At 40.5% G+C, this 21,736-nt stretch overlaps 2 protein-coding genes across 10 annotated transcripts in view; one reads left to right on the top strand and one right to left on the bottom strand.

Annotated features, from left to right (window-relative positions):
• WASHC5 (WASH complex subunit 5) overlaps positions 1–18,304 on the bottom strand; it is a 64,000-nt gene extending 45,696 nt beyond the window's left edge. Inside the window, exons 1-8 of one of the 2 annotated variants that reach the window (XM_015145973.3) lie at positions 18,126–18,304; positions 9,867–10,175; positions 9,267–9,412; positions 8,537–8,621; positions 7,811–7,911; positions 4,903–5,095; positions 2,531–2,683; positions 1,174–1,287 (exon numbers count right to left, since the gene is read on the bottom strand). In XM_015145973.3, coding sequence (XP_015001459.1) covers positions 1,174–1,287; positions 2,531–2,683; positions 4,903–5,095; positions 7,811–7,911; positions 8,537–8,621; positions 9,267–9,412; positions 9,867–10,052 — 978 coding nt within the window. In that variant the 5' untranslated portion in view covers positions 10,053–10,175; positions 18,126–18,304. The remainder of the gene's footprint in view (positions 1–1,173; positions 1,288–2,530; positions 2,684–4,902; positions 5,096–7,810; positions 7,912–8,536; positions 8,622–9,266; positions 9,413–9,866; positions 10,176–18,125) is intronic. The other variant, XM_077944026.1, reaches the window with a different exon arrangement.
• A 70-nt stretch (positions 18,305–18,374) lies between these two features.
• NSMCE2 (NSE2 (MMS21) homolog, SMC5-SMC6 complex SUMO ligase) overlaps positions 18,375–21,736 on the top strand; it is a 270,105-nt gene continuing 266,743 nt past the window's right edge. For 4 of the 8 annotated variants that reach the window (XM_077944027.1, XM_028852907.2, XM_015145978.3 and 1 more), the window contains exon 1: positions 18,375–18,470. The gene's annotated coding sequence lies outside the window, so the exon portion shown is untranslated. The remainder of the gene's footprint in view (positions 18,471–21,736) is intronic. The other 4 variants (XM_077944028.1, XM_077944030.1, XM_077944029.1 and 1 more) reach the window with 1 other exon arrangement.

The following is a 21,736-nucleotide window of genomic DNA, read 5'->3' on the forward strand; positions in this document are numbered from 1 at the left end:
TTTCTTCAAATTTCAGACAGAGACTTGGACCAGGTGGTTCCTCAGAACTCTTCTATTCTTAACTTAGATGAAAAAGAAAATAAGGACAGAAGTTCAATTGCTTGTTTTCGCTAATACTGTTGACAAAGAAGGCAGAACAGAGCAGAAACACTTAAAATATAAGACTTCTTCTATAGGCTTATGAAAGCTTAGCAAAAAATACACCTTAGTATATAAAAAATGAATTTCCAAACCAGCTTTTTGGAAATTTTGGTTATTCTGCTTTACTTAAAGCAAGTCAAATGTTAAACATCATCAACCTCGGCAAGTTAGTTGAAATCTATGGTATCAAGAAACCTCTTAAAAATGTCACAAATGAGAAAATGCAATTTTAGAAAGGGATTTTAGCAATGAAAAATTAATGTTCTGATGTTGGTAAGTATCAAAGTGTCACTTTCTCTAATGTATTTCCGGGAGATGTGCCAACATTGAAATTATTTTGTGCATTATTTATGGAATTCAATTTGTTTGAATAAAACATGATGAAGTTTTTTGAGTCAATATTGTTTTATCCACACAGGAAACTCAGTAACTGAGCCAGGATGAGGAACATAAAAAAATATTAACTATGCTCCCCAAGATTTTATCTTTATTCCTCTACTTACTTGGATGTTCCCTTCTGCCTTGTGTAAGAACAAAAGAGACAGAATATAACTATTTAAACTTTAAGATGAATGTCTTCAGTCTTGTTGTTTATTTAGCACATCAGAAATGATAAATTTAAATTACAGTGACAGGACATATTATCCATATTCAGTTACCATCTTCATCATTCATCCTATTCATAAAAACATTATCAATTCCAGCTATTGGTACAACCAACTCTGGCCATGAGAATACAGTCTTTAAGCAAAAGTAAACTAAGTCATTTGGGGCATACGCCACATTTATTTGTCTTAGATTACACTGAATCTTCCTCAGGATCCTAATCGCCAATTTACATATACCATGTAACTTAAAAACCTACAATTACCTATGTTATTCTAACCTATAAAATTCGCCTTTTGTTAATCATTGCATTAAATTGTCTAAGTGAATATCTTCCAAATTCCTTGGGAAATCTACTTAAGTTTATTTGTTACTTCATAAACTAGGCCTGCAGTTATTAGAGAATGTCCCCAGATTAGAACCTACCTGTTCTCTGACATTTGAAAGGTCCAGGGTATTATTTAAAGCAGTTTTTGCAGCTTTGTAAGGTTCCCAAGCATCTACTAGATTAACTGTGATTCCCATGTAAATACTAATTACCTGAAAGAGGAGACATTCAGTATCTGTTAAATTCCTACTCACTTCAAGGCAAAGGGTTGGATACATAAAATGTTATAGAAGGCAATACCCACTCCATGTTTAAACTCCATTCCAATGAAAAACCAAGATTTTCCAAATATATAGGTAAGTGTTCCTGATTGTTAAGTAAGTGTTCCTGATTGTTAATTCATGTTAATAGGTATAAAGATCTCTTTACACCTATTAACATTTCTTTTTGAAATTCTCTATTGTGTAATATTAATGTTTTCTCACCAGTTGTTTTATTGGTTGGCAATTGCCTGGGATATCTTTTTTAAAATCCCTTCATTTTCAGTATGCCAGGGTATTTTTTCAGGTGTGTATCTTACGTGTTTCATGTAACTGGATTTTGGTCTTTCTTAATAATAAATATGTTTTTAATTACAGTATCATGGTCAAAACTTCTTTATTAAACTTAGGAACATGAAGCCACACTATCAGTGTGTTCCTCTTGGTTGCTCAACTCTGAGCTCAGTAATATGATTCACAGTTGGCCAGGAACCATCACTTCCTAATGTAGGCTGTTCTCATACTACCAATAAATTGAAGGGCCCTCATAACAGATAGTTAATGTGATTCAATAGCTGATATAGAAGCAGAACAAAATCTGCTACCTGCGAATATAATCCAACTCCCTGCATTTTGTTAAAGCCTCTTTATTTTCATATATTTCATTTCATATATATTAAGTATGAAGCAAGCTTTATTCCTATAAGAATATTTGTAAATGAAACAATGCTTACAAAGGTACAAGCATATCCTTGCAATAATATAAACTCTAGTAACCCCACTACAGTTAGCTTATAGGTAAAACTTTACTATTAAAGTGAAATTCCTATTCACAAAGTGATGAATTAGATGAATTTGCCTATCTTAGAATCAGAAAATAGAAAAGAATAAACATATTCTTACACAACTTAGTTGTAATCTCAGTAGCTAAAGCAAGAGATATTTTAATAAATGATTTAATCTTGACAGTATCCATTTTGGAAAAAGACTAGTGGGTTCTTCAGGAAATTTTACTGACTCATTTATTCCTTCATGTTCTAATTATAAAATTCTCAAAACACTTAGAGCAACTTTACCTAAGTGATGCTATGTCCCATTATTTACAACATTACAACCTCTGGGTTAAAGGCCAAAAGAATGGGAAGTTAGTTCTCTAACACATTTACTGTAGAGGAAAAAAATTAACAATACTTGCCCAATTATCTGGAAAGTATTTATCCACTATCTCTCTCATTTTTGCTTGATGGGTGTGAAGAATGGAAGGCTCAAAGTAGAGAATCACGTACAGCATGGCAGCTTGGTTTGCCAGGGCTGTGCTGCGATGCTCCGGCAAAGGATACGCTGAGACCTGCAATGTCAAGACGACACCCCGAGAAAGCTGTTGGCAACATCTGCATGTAGACATGCTCGAATTAAACTCTGGTTATAAGACACATCAGTTTCTCCAAAGCCCATCACCTTTCAGGATCCTGGACACTGGAAGCCCTTCTCAGACTGTGCCACTGTTTGCCAAGGTCTTCTTTCTTATCCGTAACTCCATAATATCCTCTTCTTCCAGCCCTTGACTACTGCAATTCTAAGTCTTTTCTTAAAAAAAAAAAAAAAAAAAAAAAAAGTCCTATCCCTGTGTCTCCCACCACTTGTTCATTTTTGTATCTTTCCCATTGGAGACAACGCTTAGAACTGACAGGCTCTACTCACTGTTGCTATTTTCTCACTTTCTGTTTATTATTCAACTCACTGAAATTTCACCTCCACCATCATCCCAGTGGAATTCCCTAAGGTTGCTCATGACCTCACAACCATCCAATTCGATGCCTTCTTTTTAAGACTCTCACTTAAATTCTCTGAGGAATGAAATCTCTCCTCCTCTGGTTTCCTAGATACCACTCTCTCTTCTCAATCTCCTTTGCTGAGTCCTCAGCTTCCGCCTTTTAAATGCTGGTGTTCCCCAGGAGTCCATCCCCTCATGTACTAGAAATTTTTGGATGCACAAAGCACATATCACCTTGAGCTACCACAAGCAAAAAGGAGATAAATTGTTTTAAGGACAGACATAGCCATGTCACATGAAACCTGCAGGCAGGAATGTGGCCAGGCCACAGGAAGGGGCCAGGGCTGGGAACCGGAATGCCTTCTCTCTTTCTCCCCTTGATGTGTCAGCTCAACTTTTCTCTCCCTCCAGGCTACTCTCCATATACATGGCAGAATGAGGCCATGTATTTTGTATGTTGTGGATAAACCCCAATCCAGAAACTGTTTCTCAGGCCCAATTCCAAATTACCTGGAGACAGAATCTGATCCATCAGCCGTGACCAGGGATGGGGGAGGTGCAGGACAGAGAGTGGGGTGGACACACAGCACAACCGCAGCTTAATCCTTGTGCTAATAAAGATCATGGGGCAAGGAGGAAATGGAAACACCTTGCCTTCAGAAGGATGTGGAATGAGAGGCAATCAGGAATGAGATGCTCTAAATTCACACAGACCTAATTGAAATTACAGTTCTGCCACTTAGTAACAGGAACTTGAGGAAAGTATTTAAGCTCTCCAAGTCTTATTTTTCTCAACAGCAACACGGGGATAATGCCATCTACTTTACAGGGCTATTGTGAGGAACAGAGAAAATGGTATAGGAACAAAACCTCCTTTGTGGCTGGTTTGGACTGAATTCTCAATGAATGGCAACAATTATTATAGAGACCTGGCATCTGTGGGTAGCTTCTGATTTTGAATTGTCTTAAAACAACAACAACAAAAACCCTCTTATTTATACTTAACATATTCACACAAAAACCTAACAAGCTACCGAAAGAACCGCACAGATCAGGTTCATTCTGTGATAAATGATATCCACAGTTATCACAGGCCTCTTTACTCCCTAATCATAATTTTTACAAATATTTAAAAATACAACATCTAAAATTACGTTTTCTTCAGAACAATGAAGTCAAATGGTAATTTTCTTTGGCGTTTTTTAAAAGGAAGTGAATACTACACACACTGGCAAGGGGAGAGGGATGATTTTCAAATGCTGCATGATCTTTACAGCCTTGCTCAGGCTGCCTCCTTTCCTGGCACTCCTCTTACCTTCCTTCTGTCACCTGTTGTGGCCTTGCTGCCACTGCTGCATGCTCTAGTGGCACCCTGTGCTTCCCCTAAGATGACACCCATCTTGCTTTACTATAATCCTGTCATCTGCCTTTCCTAAGCTACAAGCTCAGTATGGGCAGGGACACGGCCTGCCTTCCTCGGTGATGGGTCCCCAGCACCAAGCACGTGAATGGGCACATATCACACACTCAATAACTATTTCTTGAATGAATGACTAAAAGAATGCATCTTCTTCCCAACAGCTCAAATCCCATCTTCACCTGGAAATCTCTGATTCTGCCAAAATTAATAACCCTCTTTCCTTTATCATCCTGGGGCATAGCTCAAAAAGTTTTAAAAGGTTCTAGCTGCTTTTACTCTTTTGGGAAAGAAGGAAGGAAAGGCATAATTAAAGAGGGAAGTGAAATCAGTCTGTTAAACAGTCTTAATAGGTCTTAACAGATTTAATTCCCACCTGGTTGTAAATATCATCAGATCTCAGTCGACCAATGACCATACTGATGAAGGATTCGTTGATAGGCACTCTCTGGAAATAGCTCTCGGGATAGTTGGGTGGTCTTTTGGCACCTGGTTGGCTAGAATAACCTGTACTTCGAAGCAGCTTACAAATATCATCCATATTTGAATCAGCAGAAGATCGAGCAGCACTGAGTCATATTCACAATGGGAAACAAAGGCCCAAACCACACATATTAGAAACTGAACAGTCCAACAAAGCAGAAGAATTCCATTCTACTTTGACTCAATACAGTTTCAGATATGACCATAGGTCCATCTCTATCCTCAAGATTCACAATTATGTGTATGTACATGTGTGTATATATGTATTTTTTTTTTTTGAGATAAGAGTCTTGCTATGTATGTACATATAAACTTTTTGTTTTTGTTTTTTTGAGATGGTGTCTTGCTCTATCACCCAGACTGAAGTGCAGTGGCATGATCTCAGCCTACTGCAACCTCTGCCTCCAGGTTCAAGCAATTCTCCTGCCTCAGCCTCCCGAGTAGCTGGGACTATAGGCATCCATCACCGTGCCTGGCTAATTTTTGTATTTTAGTAGAGATGGGGTTTCACCATGTTGGCCAGGACTGGTCTTGAATGTCTGACCTCAACTGATCTGCCCACCTCAGCCTCCCAAAGTGCTGGGATTACAGGTGTGAGCCACCATGTCTGGCCTTGAAATTATATTTTTGAAAGCCTGCTTAGAAGATAGGTATTCGTTCTATGTAAAGGTCCATAATCCCTTTTCCAAAATCCTTGGGACTGGATTTGTTTCAGAATATAGCATTTCTCAAATATAAGAAAGCAATATGGCATATAGATCATATACAATATAACACTCCAGCAGTGTCTGAATTGGCATCCCATGATCAACATAAGTGAATAATTCCGGATGAAAATTTATAAATATTTACAAAACTGAGTTAAGTGAAGACTACACATAGCCTCACACCTATTCCAGGCAAGTTTTGACTCCAAACGATTTCAGGTTAGATCAGGTTTTGCTGCCAAATGAATTACTATGTATATGTACATGTGTGCTGTGTGTGTACTCGTGTATACATATTTTTTCAGAGCTCTTTGGATTTGAAAATTGTGGGTAAAGAATGTGAACCTGACATTTTACAAATTAAAAAATAATTTTAAAATATTATGTCAATTTAAAGTGAAATCTATACTTTTTTCTTGGCAAGCTGTTCCTTCTACAGAGATCTAATAAACAGGTCTGTGATTTTTCTGGGTGGAATAGTAAGCTCTGAAAGAAATGAACTAGATTCAAAGAATCTTAGACTTGGAGATGACCTGCTATTCGCTGTAAGGATCTCTTTTGCCACGACTGTGACTTGGAGGTGTTCAGTGTCACTTCAATAATGAATGCTCACATTCTAATGAATTAGCTGTTGTACCAAAGGGGACAAAGCCATATTTTCAAAACTGGGCTTGATAAGCCAATAATTTTTTCTTCTTCTTTGCACTGTCTATAGTTTTTGTTTTTCCAGGTACTCTCAGAAACATAGGAAAGGCCATTTAAATCTCATTTTTAAAAACATGGATGTTAAAACAGCTTGGTCAAACTGACATGAATGAACACTGCTAGAACGCTCCCTTCGCACTCTGATGCAGCTGAAAGGAAAAGGCTAGTTGAGAAGCCTAAGATTAATTTCCTGCTGAGGACACAGTGGTACCTGGTATTGCCGAAAATATAATGTCCCCAAAGAACCCCCTTCTCCTTGTCTATTTTGTCCTAATTTTTAAGTTTGAAAATGTTAATTCTACTCCTTACATCTTTAGCTCAAGCTCCTAACTGACTCCTCCTTATTGACACTTTCTTCTCTGCATCTTGACTATTTCCAACATTGACCTGGTATTCCATTTTTAGCTCATTCAACAAATTGAAAACCTGTGTGTTAGACACTAAAATTAAAAAGTTGGTTAAGATGGCTCCTGTTTTCAAGACCTTACTTTCCGAAGAATCACAGTTCCGTATAGAGATACACGACAAATGATTTGTGGATATGTGCTATTGCTTGATTTGTTTTTGTTTCTATGTAAATATGGGAAAGAATTCACTTTCAACCTGACTCTGAATGACAACTTTTCTAAGTCATCAAACTGCAAATGACAACAGAAAGCACACTCCTTTCTTTATATCTGCCAAGGAGTAATATTTGAAAATGTAAACAACAAAAGCAAAAACAACCTTCATTAGATTTCTAATATTCTTTGAAATTTAGCCTCAAGGTAAAGAAAGTTCACAATTCAGACTCCTTTTTAAAATTGGAGTTATCATTACGGACAGCATAATCCATACCTCTAATAATCTATAATACATAGAATATTTTATATGTAATATATAGATTATATAATCTATAATCTATTATGAAATATACTATGGCGTAATTGTTATAGTCCTACAACATGCTCACAAGAGATAAGAATCTTATATATTTTTTTTTTTGAGACATAGTCTCGCTCTGTCACCTAGGATGGAGTACAGTAGCGTGATCCTGGCTCACTGCAACCTCCACCTCCCGGGTTCAGGCGATTCTCCTGCCTCAGCCTCCTGAGTACCTGGGATTACAGGTGCCCACCATCACGACTGGCTAATTTTTGTAGTTTTAGTAGAGACACGGTTTCACCATGTTGGCCAGACTGGTCTTGAACTCCTGACCTCAGATGATCTACTGGCCCTGGCCTCCCAAAAGTGTTGAGATTACAGGCGTGAGCCACCGTGCCTGGATGAATCGTATACTTTCTTATGTATTCTTGGATTACTGCTGTTTACAGTAGAAGAAATATGGGGACATACACCGCATTTTACTAACAGCAGTGTTTTGGAAGTGGAGTCCTAGCCCAGGAATACCTGTATCGGTAGTAAGAAACCAGCATCCTCTCTCTGACTTCTCCTTCAATCTTTTGGTCAATGACCAGTAGCATAACTCCATATAAGTACAGTGCTTCACACTAAGAAGAGAAGAGGACAAAAGCCAAAATCACTAGATTATACATTCTTAGGGAATAAAGTCGGTAATCATGAAAAATATCGCTTTGCTCACACTTCTCCAAAAAGTTTTAGATTTCAAGGAAAACGTAGGTCTCCTCCAAAGAGCTCTTACCTTCTTGCAGAATGGGACTTGAAAAGTTTATGTGAAATAGATATTAATTCATAGTGATAATCTTTCAGTTGACCTATTTTGGCTATTTTGCTTGGGACACCAAAATAGCAACCTACTCATCATAAAGTCATTCACTTCACCATAAAGTCATTCACTTATTCAATAAGCATTTCTTAAATGGTCAGTATGTACTAGGTACCAGGACAGATGGCTGGGATGCAAAAAGTAAAGAAGACAGAATTCTTACACCGAGGAGGCTCATAACTTCCACATAACTTTTCATTGTTTTAAATTCTGTTCAAAGTCTACGTTCTAAACTCAGATATGGACCTGCCAGTTAGAAGATAATTAAAAGCTCATTTTGCTTCTCTTTAAAGAATGGTATTTCATTTATATTTATGACTTAGAAGAAAAAAAAGGGATACTATGTTTGAAATTCTTGAATTTCATTTTAAATAATCACTATTACTTACCAGAAGTTGTTTTCCATCTTCGTTGAGAAGCACAGTTTCTAAGGTTTGCTGAATATAAACCCCTTCATTGAGATCATCTAAATATCTAGAAATAAAATCCCAGAGCGAGTTATTAATTTATAATAGAAACTTTAACATCTTTAAAGGAGGAAAGATTTTTAAAAGATAAGGCAAGATGCCAGGCATTCTGGCCTTCCACTAGTTCATGGTCCTTCACGCTCTTAAGAATACAGTCTTATAAACTGATTTAAGGCCACAGTTTGATATTTATGGCTGTTCCAAGTAAAAGAAATATTCCCTAGTCCTGATTTGTGAATTACAAGTATCTAGGAGTAAAGGCAGAAGAACATGGAATATCTAGTTTAAAAGTTAATGAGTAATGAATTCTTAAGAACTGTATAAGAGACAGAAAGTTAATGATAAAAATAAGTTCTTTTTCCCACTTTTCACATATAATACACTAGAATATGATAATAAATAACAGGATTGGAAACTATATGACTTAGTATAAACTAAGTTTATTATGACACCTCACAAAAGCAGGACATTATAGTAAAACTTTAAAATTCTTAAGATGACCAGTGCCACAGGAAGGAAGAGACAACTTTATACGGCATACACTAAATTAGGAAATTTTATAGTAACTCAGAGAGATTTACACGTTGTTGTGTGTCCTTTTCCCTCTCCACTATTTACCACCAGAATAAGCTGTTACTAAATTGATCAATACCTGTTTAAGTCTACAATATATTTATGCACACTTTGAAATGCTAAATAAAATCTGGTCACAATTTCTATGTTGTTTTCACGAAATTCTTCATCTAAATCCTGTAGCTCTGGCTTACAGTCCAGTTTGCTTTCCCATAATTCCGGACCCTAAGAAAAAAAAACACACATGAAATGTCAATAAAAGCATACTTGTTGGTGACAATTTCCAAATAGTCTTTTAAAAACTTGTTCTTATGTTCTTAAACATCCTAAACTTAAAGCGGAGCAACAGAAAGTAATGAAGATAATAGAAGCCTAGATGTAAAATCCCTTTGAGATAAATGAATTTGAATTGGACCCAAGATTAGCATGCTTTTAAGTATGGGGCCCTTCAATGTGAAATGTCAAAGTTACGTTTTAAAAATACAATTATATTGTGTTAGGGCTCTCACATAATACCTTCAACTTATTTTCAAGTTAGTAGCTAACATTACGTTTAGTCCAGAAGCTTTTCTCTTTAGCTTTTTCCATAACTACTTAACCTTACAGAGTTTCACGGTTCCCAGAGAAAACACGTTTTTGTAGAAAAGACAACAAATAAAAAAGCATTGAGGAAGATTACCTTAAAATAGCTGAAATCAAATATGATATCTCCATATTTCTGTTGATCAGCTCTGTCTTTTAACCTGAACACAGCAGGAATAAACTCAGAGAGCCTCAAAAGTTCAGCAATGATGGCATTACCACAGGAAACAATCCTTAGGATTGCTTGGCCACAGAGGTTGTTCTCGGCTAGAAAGTCCAACATTGTGAGGAGGACCGACTATTCTGTGCGTGGACACTGGGGATGATTAACCGGCCTTAGAGCTGGTGTCTGTAGATTATTAGATGAAACCAGGTGTGCAGAGAGATTGGCTGCTCCATAAAGAACCTGTATCCCCCAAAAAAGTGTGAAAATCTCAGTTTGTTTAAGGAAGCACATGTGTACACATAAGAAACACATTTTTCTCCCAAACTCACTAAAAAAATTGTAAGAAATAATGAGTTCCTTTATAGGGGAAAGGGTATTTATCTGCCACTCTCCATATTTTCCATGTGGAGGGGCTTTGGTAGATTAACACTCTTCGCCTCTTCTTCAACATGTTAGTCACTTCTCTTGGGAAAAAGATATGATACAGCTCATCTCTGAGCTAGGGAGAAGGAACCACTGGGCATGTGTGGTTCCAATGTACCCTAATTATACAAGCTATCTTCTACTACTCAATATATTAGCAAATAATTTCAAATACTATAAAGAGAGCTCAGAGACAAATCCCTGTACATCATTTTGAGGCATTTGTCCAATTATTTCCCAGAAATGGAACTGCAAGCTTAAGCTATGAACATGTCCAAGATTCCTTTTAAAATTACAGATGCTAAGTTCTACAAAATTCTGTGAAGATAATTTATAAATACTAAATCAAACTGGTCCAAAAGTCTCACAAAATTCAGTACTTAGGTGTCTAGTACTGTTAGCAGAATCCATTACTTGTTTCTCTTGTATTCCAATGTACTCTCTGAGCATGGTTAGATCACTTAGCATACTGAATATTATTGTTGCTTACAGCTCATTCTGAAAGTTCTTGAAGGCAAGGATTGATCTTTACCCAACCACTCCTTGCTGAATATCTCTTTGCCAGGCTGGATATGAAGACGTTTAGACCACTCACCTTCTAGTCCAGTGGTTCTCAAGCCTGGCTGCATAAGGGAATCACCTAGCATTTTAAGAGTCTGGTAAGTAGGTTAGAGGTAGTCCTAAGTATCTCTGTTTTTAAGAATCTCCCCAGATGATTCTGATGTGAAGCCAGGATCATTAAAATAGTAGAGAATGACTGGTCTTGTGGAAAACTGCAGCAAGTAAACAGGAAATTAACAATATCTATCTTTGTGCCCTTTGTGCTGAACTCATTCCTTGGCATTGACAAGTAAAAGGAGTGCCTGAATAACAATACTAGGGGCCGGGCGCGGTGGCTCAAGCCTGTAATTCCAGCACTTTGGGAGGCCGAGACGGGTGGATCACGAGGTCAGGAGATCGAGACCATCCTGGCTAACCGGGTGAAACCCCGTCTCTACTAAAAAATACAAAAAACTAGCCAGGCGAGGTGGTGGGCGCCTATAGTCCCAGCTACTCAGGAGGCTGAGGCAGGAGAATGGCATAAACCCGGGAGGCAGAGCTTGCAGTGAGCCGAGATCTGGCCACTGCACTCAGCCTGGGCGACAGAGCGAGACTCCGTCTCAAAAAAAAAAAAAAAAAAATACTAGGATTGCAAGAGGAGTGATGTCTGTCCTCTCTAGCTGCCTGCTATACTGTTGGAGAGAGAAGCCCTGAAGAAAAAAAATATCAGAGAGATGAAGGGCTTGAGTGTGTCATTACAATAAAGAAATAAGAAGTGTAACATACATTTAATTGTCAGTATGGAGCATTTACTAGGTGTTCTGTTGGGACAGGTATTCTTATAGTGGGTGATCTTTAGTAAAGTGACATCTAGGAATTCAGGGCTAGAGAAAGAAACCTAGCATCTAAAAGGAATGACCTATTTTAGTATGTAACACTTAAAAACTTTTCTATGGTAAATGACTTAGAAGATGGATTTGAAATCCAAACGGCAGACACAGGGTTGATTTCTAAAACATGCAAAGGGATCTCACAAGCTGTCAAAGAGAGAACAGGGAGAGAAGGGGAGGCGGGAGCCAAGTAAAAAGGAAAATGGAAAAAAAGATGTCACCAGGAATGAAAACCAACCAATCAACAAAACATACATGTGACGTTTTCCTGTACACATAAAAGTCTTTGAGCATGTCACTACCCAGGCTGTGCCTTCTAAGCATCTTCTTTAACACACAGACTCTTGATAAAACTGCTTCCTGACCCGTCCCTTTCCTTCCCACTAGCTTCCTCCTACAGCCAGTGCAGAGAGCAGGGGTGAGCAGATGGTGGAAGGCGAAGGGCGACTGGAGAAGGAAGCAAGACTTACACAAATGAAATAACTCCTCGGACTTGATGAGGTTTCAGAAAGTTCTTGAAGTAGGTAATTTGTCTTATTAGGCTACTACTTCTTACATTCCCCCTCTGCCCACAGACTTGAGTACCCTTCTTGTTCAGGTCTGTGTGCCTTACCCTGCAACAATCATTTTTCTTAGTTCTAGGGGCTAGGAAAGCAATTTGATTATAATAATGCGGTAACTGGTTTCCAAAGATGGCTCCCAACAATTCCTTGCCATTAAGTCAGCACATACATACCTTAAGTGAAGGGCTGAACCTTATTTTCCCTCTCAATGAGTCTGGATTGCGTTTGTTTATTAGTTTGCTGGGCTGCCATAACAAAGCACCACAGACAGGGTGACTTAACCAAATTTATTTTGTCACAATTCTGGAGGCAAGAAATTCAAGATCAAAGTGATGGTAGGACTGTTTTCTTCTCAGGCTTTTCTCATTGGCTTGTAGTAGGCTATTTTCTTCCTGTATCGTCACATGGCCTCCCCATTGTTCATTTCTTTTTATAGAGATGGGGGTCTCACTATGTTGCCCAGGGGAGTCTCAAATTCCTGGGCTCAAGCGATCCTCCCATCTCAGCCTCCCAAAGTGCTGGGATTACAGGCATGAGCTACCAAGCCTGGCCCTCCTTTGTAAATTTCTGTGTCCAAAGTTCCTCTTCTTAAAATGTATGCATCCAAAGTTCCTCTTCTTAGAAAGACACTAGTCATATTGGATTGGAGCCCATCCTAGTGGCTTCATTCTAACTTAATCACCTCCTTAAAAATCCTGTCTCCAAATACAGTCACATTCTGAGGTACTGAGTGTTAGGAATTCAACATAGAAATTTTGGAGGGACTCAACTCAGCTCATAACAGTTTATGTCTTCCTTCCTTCAACCCAAAGAATACTGTAGAAGTAACTCTCTACCAATTCTAGGCCTAAACCTTGAGAAGGCCTGGCAGTATCTCCTTTTGCTCTCTTCAGGTGTCCAAAGCTGCCATGTCAGATGTCTGGGTATCTTGCTAGAGAGATCACAGGAGTTACAAAGAGGAAAGACCATGCTGAGAGGGAAGAGTCCTGACACAGAAGAGAATGAAGAAAGCCAGCAGACAGCAGAAACCGAAGCGCCGACGTGTGACTTGGGTTGACCTGGTCTCCTCAGCCCCCCAGCTCTTGAAATCTTCCTAGTTGAAGTGCTAGACATAGAAGGGAAGAGGCTATTCGGCTTCTGCAGCCAGCCAAGCCCTCTGTGCCTTTTCCCAATTCCTAACCCACAGGATCATGATAAATTTTTAAAATATGGTATTATTTTGGGCAAATAAGCCTTGGGGTAATTTGCCATAGTGCTGACATTCAGTTTTGAGGACTAACAGTACGAGTTGTCAATTTAAACAGCATGCTGATGTTGTTACTGTGATATTTCATTTTCTATAATGCTGTGCAATATAGTCATTGCTTTTGTATAATAATGTCCATGTAGCTATTTCTGTATTGTACTACTGCGTTTTCCTCCAATCCCCATCTTTTCAGCTCTCTGCTTCCACTGATTATTACACTTTCCTTATAGGAATTGTGCCATTCATCTTATCTTTGGAAAAAGAGAGCTATGTCCTAAAAACCACTAGAAGTCGGTGAGGGAACAAGAAGTAGGTGAGGGAACAATCTTTAGAAATGTTTTTAGGCCTGGCAACAGTGGCTCACACCTTTGATCCTAGCACTTTGGAAGGCCAAGGTAGGAGGAATGCTTGAACTCAAGAGTTCAAGACCAGTCTGGGCAATAATAGCGAGACCTTGTCTCTACTAAAAATCAAAAGAATATTAGTCAGGTATGGTGGTGTGTGCCTGTAGTCCCAGTGACAAGGGAGGCTGAGATGGGAGGATTGTTTGAGCCCTGGAGGTTGAGGCTGCAGTGAGCTGTGATAGCGCCACTGCACTCCTGCCTGGGCGAGAGTAACACCTTGTCTCAAAAAAAAAAAAAAAGATTTTCTCACATGTCAAGTATAGGAGATTCTTGCTATTAAGTATAGTTCATGTCTGAAAAATGCGAGAGTGATTACAAAACATGGGAAAACATTTCATAAAAAGGAGAAGAAAAAGTTTTGATTGCAAATGTATCTTGACATTTATGAAAGTGAGCTTTATATATCAGGCTGTGATAAGTGCTGTGAAGAAAAAGCATAATAAAGGATGGAGCATATGCTAGTTTCCATAGAGCACCTCGGGCAGAAGTCAGAAGGAAATAAGACAGCAAGCAGTATGGATATCTGGGTAGGGTCAGCAGCTTCTAAAGTGGTCCCTAATGATCTCTGCCTCCTGGTATTCATGTCCTATGTAGGTTCCTTCCCTTGAGTATAAGCTGACTTACTGACTCCCTCCTAAAGAGGAAAATAGGGCCAGGTGTGCTGGCTTATTCCTGTAATCCTAGCACTTTGAGAGGCTGATGCAGGCGGATCACCTGAGGTTAGGAGTTCAAGACCAGCCTGGCCAACATGGTGAAACCCTGTCTCTATTAAAAATACAAAAATTAGCCGGGCATGGTGGCATGCACCTGTAATCCCAGCTACTTGGGAGGCTGAGGCAGGAGAATTGCTTGAACCCAGGAGGCGGAGCTTGCAGTGAGCCGAGATAGCACCAATGCACTCCAGCCTGGGTAACAGAGTGAGACTTCATCTCAATAACAAAACAAAACAAAAAAACCAAAAGGAAAGGAAAGGAAAAAAATAGGATAGAAATGAAAGATACCACTTCTGAGATTAGAAATTTAAAAGACTAACTCCTGGCTTGGTCATCCTCTCTAGCTTGCTAGTCCAGGGGAAGCAAGGTGTCATGGTATGATACAGCCCTGTGCAGGAGCCCATATGACAAGGAATTCAGCCTTGCCAAAAACCACCTGAGTGAACTTGAAAGTAGATCCCTATAATCCCAGTCCAGCCTTCAGATAAGACCATAGCCCCTTGTTCCCAGCTTGACTGCAATGTTCTAAAAGCCCCAGAGCCAAAGGCAGCCAGCTATGCCCTACCCTCCTGACCACAGATACTATAAAGCTTATTGTCTTAAGCCACTAGGTTTTGGCACAGTTTATTATGCAGCAATAGATAATGATCCTGAGAATGGCATTCCAAGCAGAGGTTACAAGTAAGTGCAAAGGCCCCAGGGCAGGAATGTGCTAGCCGGCCAGCAAGGTGCCTAAAGTGGCTGGAGTAGAGTCAGCTAGGGGCAGAAACAGAAGAAGTAGACTGGATTGCATCTGAGAGCCAAGAAGCCACTACAGCTGTCTAGAACTCTCATGAAGGTACCCTCTGATACACATTAAGGCATACATTATTAACAAGTTCTTTTAGTTTCCTCTGTGATACTTGCTTGTTAAATCACACTGATCTCTAACAGGCTGAATTTCAGATAATTTCATTTCATTTTCTCCATGGATATGGTCTGGCTTGGGAAAGGAGAGAGGGAAAAGGGAAATAATGGACAATGGGCAAAACAGTCACCTCCTAAAGCCCTCTGAAGACCACCAAACTAACCCAGAAGGTCTAAGTAGGATGAAACTTTACACCAGGAGAGTCCAATCTTTGTCTTCCCTGGGCCATAGTGGAAGAAGAATTGTCCTGAGCCACACATAAAATACACTAACACCAAAAATAGCTGATGAGCTTAAAAAAAAACACACACACACAAAAAAACTCATGTTTTAAGCAAATTTACAAATTTGTCTTGGGCCACATTCAAAGCCATTCTGGGCCACATGCAGCCTGTGGGCCTCAGGCTAGACAAGCTTGCTCTAGACTCATGAAGAGGAGGGCAAGCGATGATTAACAGGTCCAAGAGCTACCTGATTTTGGATACCATGACAGGGCAACAATGTAGACCTGGGAAAAACATCTTAAAGCAAAGTAACATTACCTTCCCTTTACTCTACTCTCTCCCAACATACAGAAGGACAGACAGACTCAGCACCTGCATGCACACATTCAGGGAAGCTTCAGTCTGGGATAACGACCGAAATCAAGACTTTCGTGTGTCAATCTCTTATTTTAATCCTTAGGTCCTTACTCAAGAATTACATTGTAGACAACTTTAAAAGAACATGAGAAGGATAATAATAATCAAATATGTTTGGCAATAGTAAAACAAATATTATGGGTCTTTATTACCTACATAAATCGCCTTTCTAAAATTCAATATATAAACTTTATATTAAATTTTTAACGCGAAAGCAAAATATGTTATATTTAATATACTTTTAGTGAAATGAACTCACTGCTTGTAATCTGTTTGGCCCCATGAAGGGCACTTGTGTTTTCTATTTCTAATAATGCAAGCATCTCCTGCTAAGTTTTTGAAGATGGAAGAAGTTAAAACAAGATTAAATGAAAGAAGGAAATCACTTAGTTACATTTTACGTACTAGACCTCCTAACCTGGACTAGTTATATTTTCCATGTAACAAATGGAATTTCCATAATTTGCACAAATATAATTTGGCTAGAGTAATTGTTAAATAGCCCCCTCGTTGGCCGAAGGACTGGTCCTGAAGAACAGAATCTAAGAACCATCATTAAAAATGCCTAATCAAGTTGCAGCTAAGAGGTATGTGGATGGCTTTACAAAGTGTTAAGACTCAGTTAAGTCTTAAAAAACCACTTTAGAATTAGGTCCAATTAAACTCTGTAGAAGAAGCTATGGTAAATTATCCTTTCAGAGGTTCTCTTCGTGCTAGGGATTAAGAAAACTTGAAGATCAGCTCTCTCAATACAGGCTGTATTACTATCGGCATGAAATCCAGAGATCCCACTATATTCTCTTATTTTCTTTTACAAGCGCCAGTAACTTCATTTTTAAGAATTTGGCGTGGAACTGTGATTTTCAGTTTGGGAAGTAATCCTAATCAAAAGACATGCTGTCAAGAATGAGGCATGGCATCATTATACCAATTACCCAGAGTGCAGAATAATATTTCTTAAGGAAATCGAATTGTCGTGGACAAACACTGTTTACCCCCTTCAGAGGACAAAAGAAGGTAGGTCTATATTTAGCCTTTCGCAAAACCTCAGTTCCATAAAGGAAGCACTGATCTCCACAAATCCATTATCACAAACAAAATATAATGGTTGTCGGTCAGAATAAATGCAAGCTGCATATGTTTTCCAGAAAAGTTCTGACATGAGGCTGAACCTGAAATCCTGGGAAAGGCAGGTGAAGGACAATTAGAGAAGGTGTCCCTTGTTGTGCACAAAGACAGGAAAACTTCTCCCTCACTACCCTTCACCTATGTTTGAGGGAGCTCCATGCGCTTGCAATCAGGAGACCCAGTTCTACGACTCTGTGACTTTTTTTCTTTTTCCTGTCCGATCATAGAGGAATCAGGGCCTTGGGAACATTTCCCCCCCACGCAAAATGCAAAGGATTTTGGCATTAGCACAGGTGAAGGCATTAAGACGCAGCGAGCAGCAATGACTTGCCCAAACTCACAGCCCATGGCATAACTAGAATGCAAATCCAGGTCCGTCAGGCTGTAAAAGTCCTCACTACTAGCCTTTCAGTTTTCTCAAAAGCAAAGAGAGAAATAACGACGACATCCACACAGCAGTGTTCCCGGAAACTTGGAAGGATGAGATTCGGACCAAGCAGCCAGCTGAACGGTGCTTCCTAAAGCGAGGAAGGAGTGTGCAAAATGTTTTCCCCCTAAGCGGAGACGAAGAGCTGGACTGCAGCCCCCGCCCCAGAAAGCCCCTAAGCCCTCCATCCCGAGTCCCCCGTCCAGGCTGCACGCGACGCTGGAGACCTCCCCAGGGCCAGCGCGGCCCAGCGGGGAGGTGAAGGGGGCCATGCAAAAATGGGGTGCGCTCATCCCATCCCCACTCACCTGTCAGCCGGGCCGCGCCAGCGGCGCACGCGCAGGGCAGGAGGTTGCGCGCGGAGTCGGCACCCAGGTTCCACCCCTCCCTCACGGCGGCGGTCCTCTTCTATCCCCAGTCCCGGACCTGGAACGGGTCAGAGCCCGGCTTCCGCCCCTGACTTCCAGGACGGTCACATGACCGAAGCGGCGGTGAGCAGGGAGGGGCATCATGTGACCACTCGCCGGCGACGGATGATGACGCAAGAGCCCCCGCTCACTTTTCAGCTACAGGCGAAGGGGGCTGAGGAAAGGAGGTGGGTACAAGTAGGGGAAGTTGGGGTGCCACCAGACGGAGACAACTCGGACAACCAGGTAGGGAAGAAGCGGGGGACGGCAATGGGGAAGGTGGCGGGAATTGTCGCCTCCCTCAGGGACACTCCACGGGGACCCCGAGCCGGGAATTCGTCGACCTGGATTATGGTTGTGGCCCTTTTCACGCCACAGTAGTGAGTCTGGGACAGTTTACCCTCCTGTCCGAGGCGCCATCTCTCCATCCGTTAGCCACAAGTGTGTAAGGGCAAGATCACGAATTTTTGATCCAAATAGATGTGGTTTGAACTGACTTTAAAAGTAAGGCCACGGGAAGGTCGTTTGAATAAACTCTCTGGACCTCAGTTTCCTCTTCACTTATGTAGATTGCAGTGAGAATTAGCGATAAGGAGAATGAAGTGCCAGGACACCAGTTTATGGCATTCTGTAGGTGACCGAGAAATGATGATGTCTGTTGTTATTTTTGTAACTCGCCAAATCTTTATTGGTCCCCTATTTTGTGTGAAGAACTGCTTTATATGCAATAGAATATGTCAGGGTTCTAGTTTAAGGAGCTTTCAGTGTAAAGAAGCTGCAGACATGTGAGCAAATAGTTGTGATGAGTTTCATAATGGGAGTGTGTTGTGTACATGTGCATGTGATAGGAATAATGGTAGCATGAGGGAGGGAACAAGCAATTGTATGAGAAGGATTCAGAGAGAAGGGTATATCCTTGCATGCTGAAAAAGGAGAGGCAGCTCTGGCTGACTTGTACAAGGTTCCCGTGGATTTAAAGGAAGTCAGCATATTGTCTATAAATAACATGCAGAGAAAAAACTCAGGAAATGCACAACTTGTTCTAAACTTTCTTGGAGATCATAGGTATTGGGAAGAAAAGATCAGTGTTATTACATGGGAAGGGATCCAAGAGAGATTGATTTAAATCAGTTATTCTCAACTGATGCGCTATTGACATTTTAGGCCAGATAATTTTTTCCTGTGGGGTGGGGGTGAGGGCTGTCCTGTGTATTGTAGGACGTTTGAGAGTATCCCTGGCCTCTGCCCACTAGATGCCAACCATAATGTCTACAGATATTGCTACATGTCCCTTGGGAGAGGGGTAAAATCTTTCTTGGTTGAGAACCACTTAAACCAAGCCATGAGAGATGGTGTCTTAGTCAGTGTGGGCTTCTATAACAAAATGCCATAAACTAGGTAGTTTACGAACAACGGAAATTTATTTCTCACAGTTCTGGAGGCTGGAAAGTCCAAGGTCAGGGTGCCAGCAGATTTAGTGTCTGGCAAGGGCCTGTTTCCTGGTTCATAGGTGGCTTTTTGCTGTGTCCTCACACGGTGGAATGGCAAAGCAGCTCTCTGGAGCATCTTCTAAAAGGGCACTAATTTTATTCATGAAAGTGGGCCTAATCGCCTCCCAAAAGGCCCTACCTCCTCATACCATCACCTTAGGAGTTAGGATTTCAACATATAAATTTTGGGTGACACAAACATTCAGACTTTAGCATATGGGTAAGATGTGGGCAGATAGAAAACTGAAGAAAGAGCCTGGTGCGGTGGCTCACACCTGTAATCCCAGCACTTTGGGAGGCCAAGGAGGGCGGATCACTTGAGGTGGGGTGTTTTGAGACTAACCTGGTCAACATAGCGAAACCCTGTCTCTACTAAAAATACAATAAATAAATAAATAAATAAATAAATAAAATAACCAGTGTGTTCTGGCGCACACCTGTAATCCCGGCTACTCAGGAGGCTGAGGCAGGAGAATCCCTTGAACCCAGGAAGCAGAGGTTGAGGTGAGCCGAGATCATGCCACTGCACTCCAGCTTGGACGACAGAGCGAAACTCTGTCTCAAAAAATAAATAAATAAAAAGAAAGAAAACTGAAGAGATGGTTTTCTCACGGTGGGAGCAGGATGAACAAAGTCCTTTCTTCCTTTTTGGAGACAGCGTCTCACTCTTATTGCCCAGGCTAGAGTGCAGTAGCATGATCATAGCTTACTGCAGCCTTGGACTCCTGGACCCAAGGGGTCCTCCCACCTCAGCCTCCCAAGGGGCTAGGACAATAAGTGCAAGCCACCATGTCTGTGTTGTTTGTTTTTTTTTTTTTGAGATGGGGTCTCGCTGTGTTGCCCAGGCTAGTCTTGAGCTCCTGGCCTCAAGCAGTCTTCCTGCCTTGCCCTTTCAAAGTGCTGGGATTATAGGCATGAGCCACCGCGCCCAGCCTGGACAAAGTCTGGAGGTGAGTTCAAGAATATTGAGTATGAAGGGGAGAAGGAAACACGAGAGCTGTGCATCTGACCGAAGCAGTTTATTCATTTATTGATAGTTTCAGAGCACTTGCTGTTTATGAAGCACTGCGAACATCTTGCAAGATAGTCACTAACAAAGTAGAGTTACTGCCAAAGGCTATAATTATATCAAAGAGGGTGCTGTTAGAGTCAGAGAAAGGAGTTGTCTTTGACTTGTACTTAGCTGTATTTATTGGGAGGAATTGAGAAAAGTATATCTATTCCATCTTTCTGCACCATCCATTGTCTTTGCTTTTCAATTCAGTCTGTCTTAATCTTTTCCCTACTCCAGAATTACAGAAAAGCATGGTCATGTTTTCCTTGGTCCTCTGCAAGAGTGAAGTTTCACTCAAGTAATGTGAGTTTTGCATTCAACCAAGTAGTGACAACTACTGTTTGGTATATACTTTCCATTTATACTGGATTGCATTAATCTTCATAGATATTGTGTCTTTGTTCAAGCTACCATAACAAAATACCATAGACTGGGTGGCTTAAACAACAGAAATTCTGGAGGCCAGAAGTTCAAGGTGAGGTTGCCAGCATGGTTGAATTCTGGTGAGGACTTTCTTCTTGGCTTGTAGATGGCTTCTCTCTTTATGTGTCTTCACGTGATAGGGAGAGAGAGAGAGAGAACAGTCCCTGCCATCTCTTCATTTTCTTTTCTTTTCTTTTCTTTTCTTTCCTTTTTTTTTTTTTTTTTTTTGTTCTTTTGAGACAGGGTCTTGCTCTGTTGCCCAGGCTGGAGTGCAGTGGTGTGATCATGGCTCACTGCAGCTTCAACCTCCTGGCTCAAGTGATCCTACCACATCTCCTCCTGAGGAACTGGGACTACAGGCCTGCACCACTACATCCAGCTAATTTTTTTATTTTCAGTAAAGACAGGGTTTCACTTTGTTGCCCAGGCTGGTCTCAAACTCCTGGGCTCAAGCCAACCTCCCAGATTGGCCTCCGAAAGTGCTGGGATTATAGGCATGAGCCACCTTTCCGGCCAGATTTTAGGTAGTCAGTACGCATGTGCCT

Source organism: Macaca mulatta, chromosome 8, assembly GCF_049350105.2.
Source record: "Macaca mulatta isolate MMU2019108-1 chromosome 8, T2T-MMU8v2.0, whole genome shotgun sequence".
Taxonomy (NCBI): domain Eukaryota; kingdom Metazoa; phylum Chordata; class Mammalia; order Primates; family Cercopithecidae; genus Macaca; species Macaca mulatta.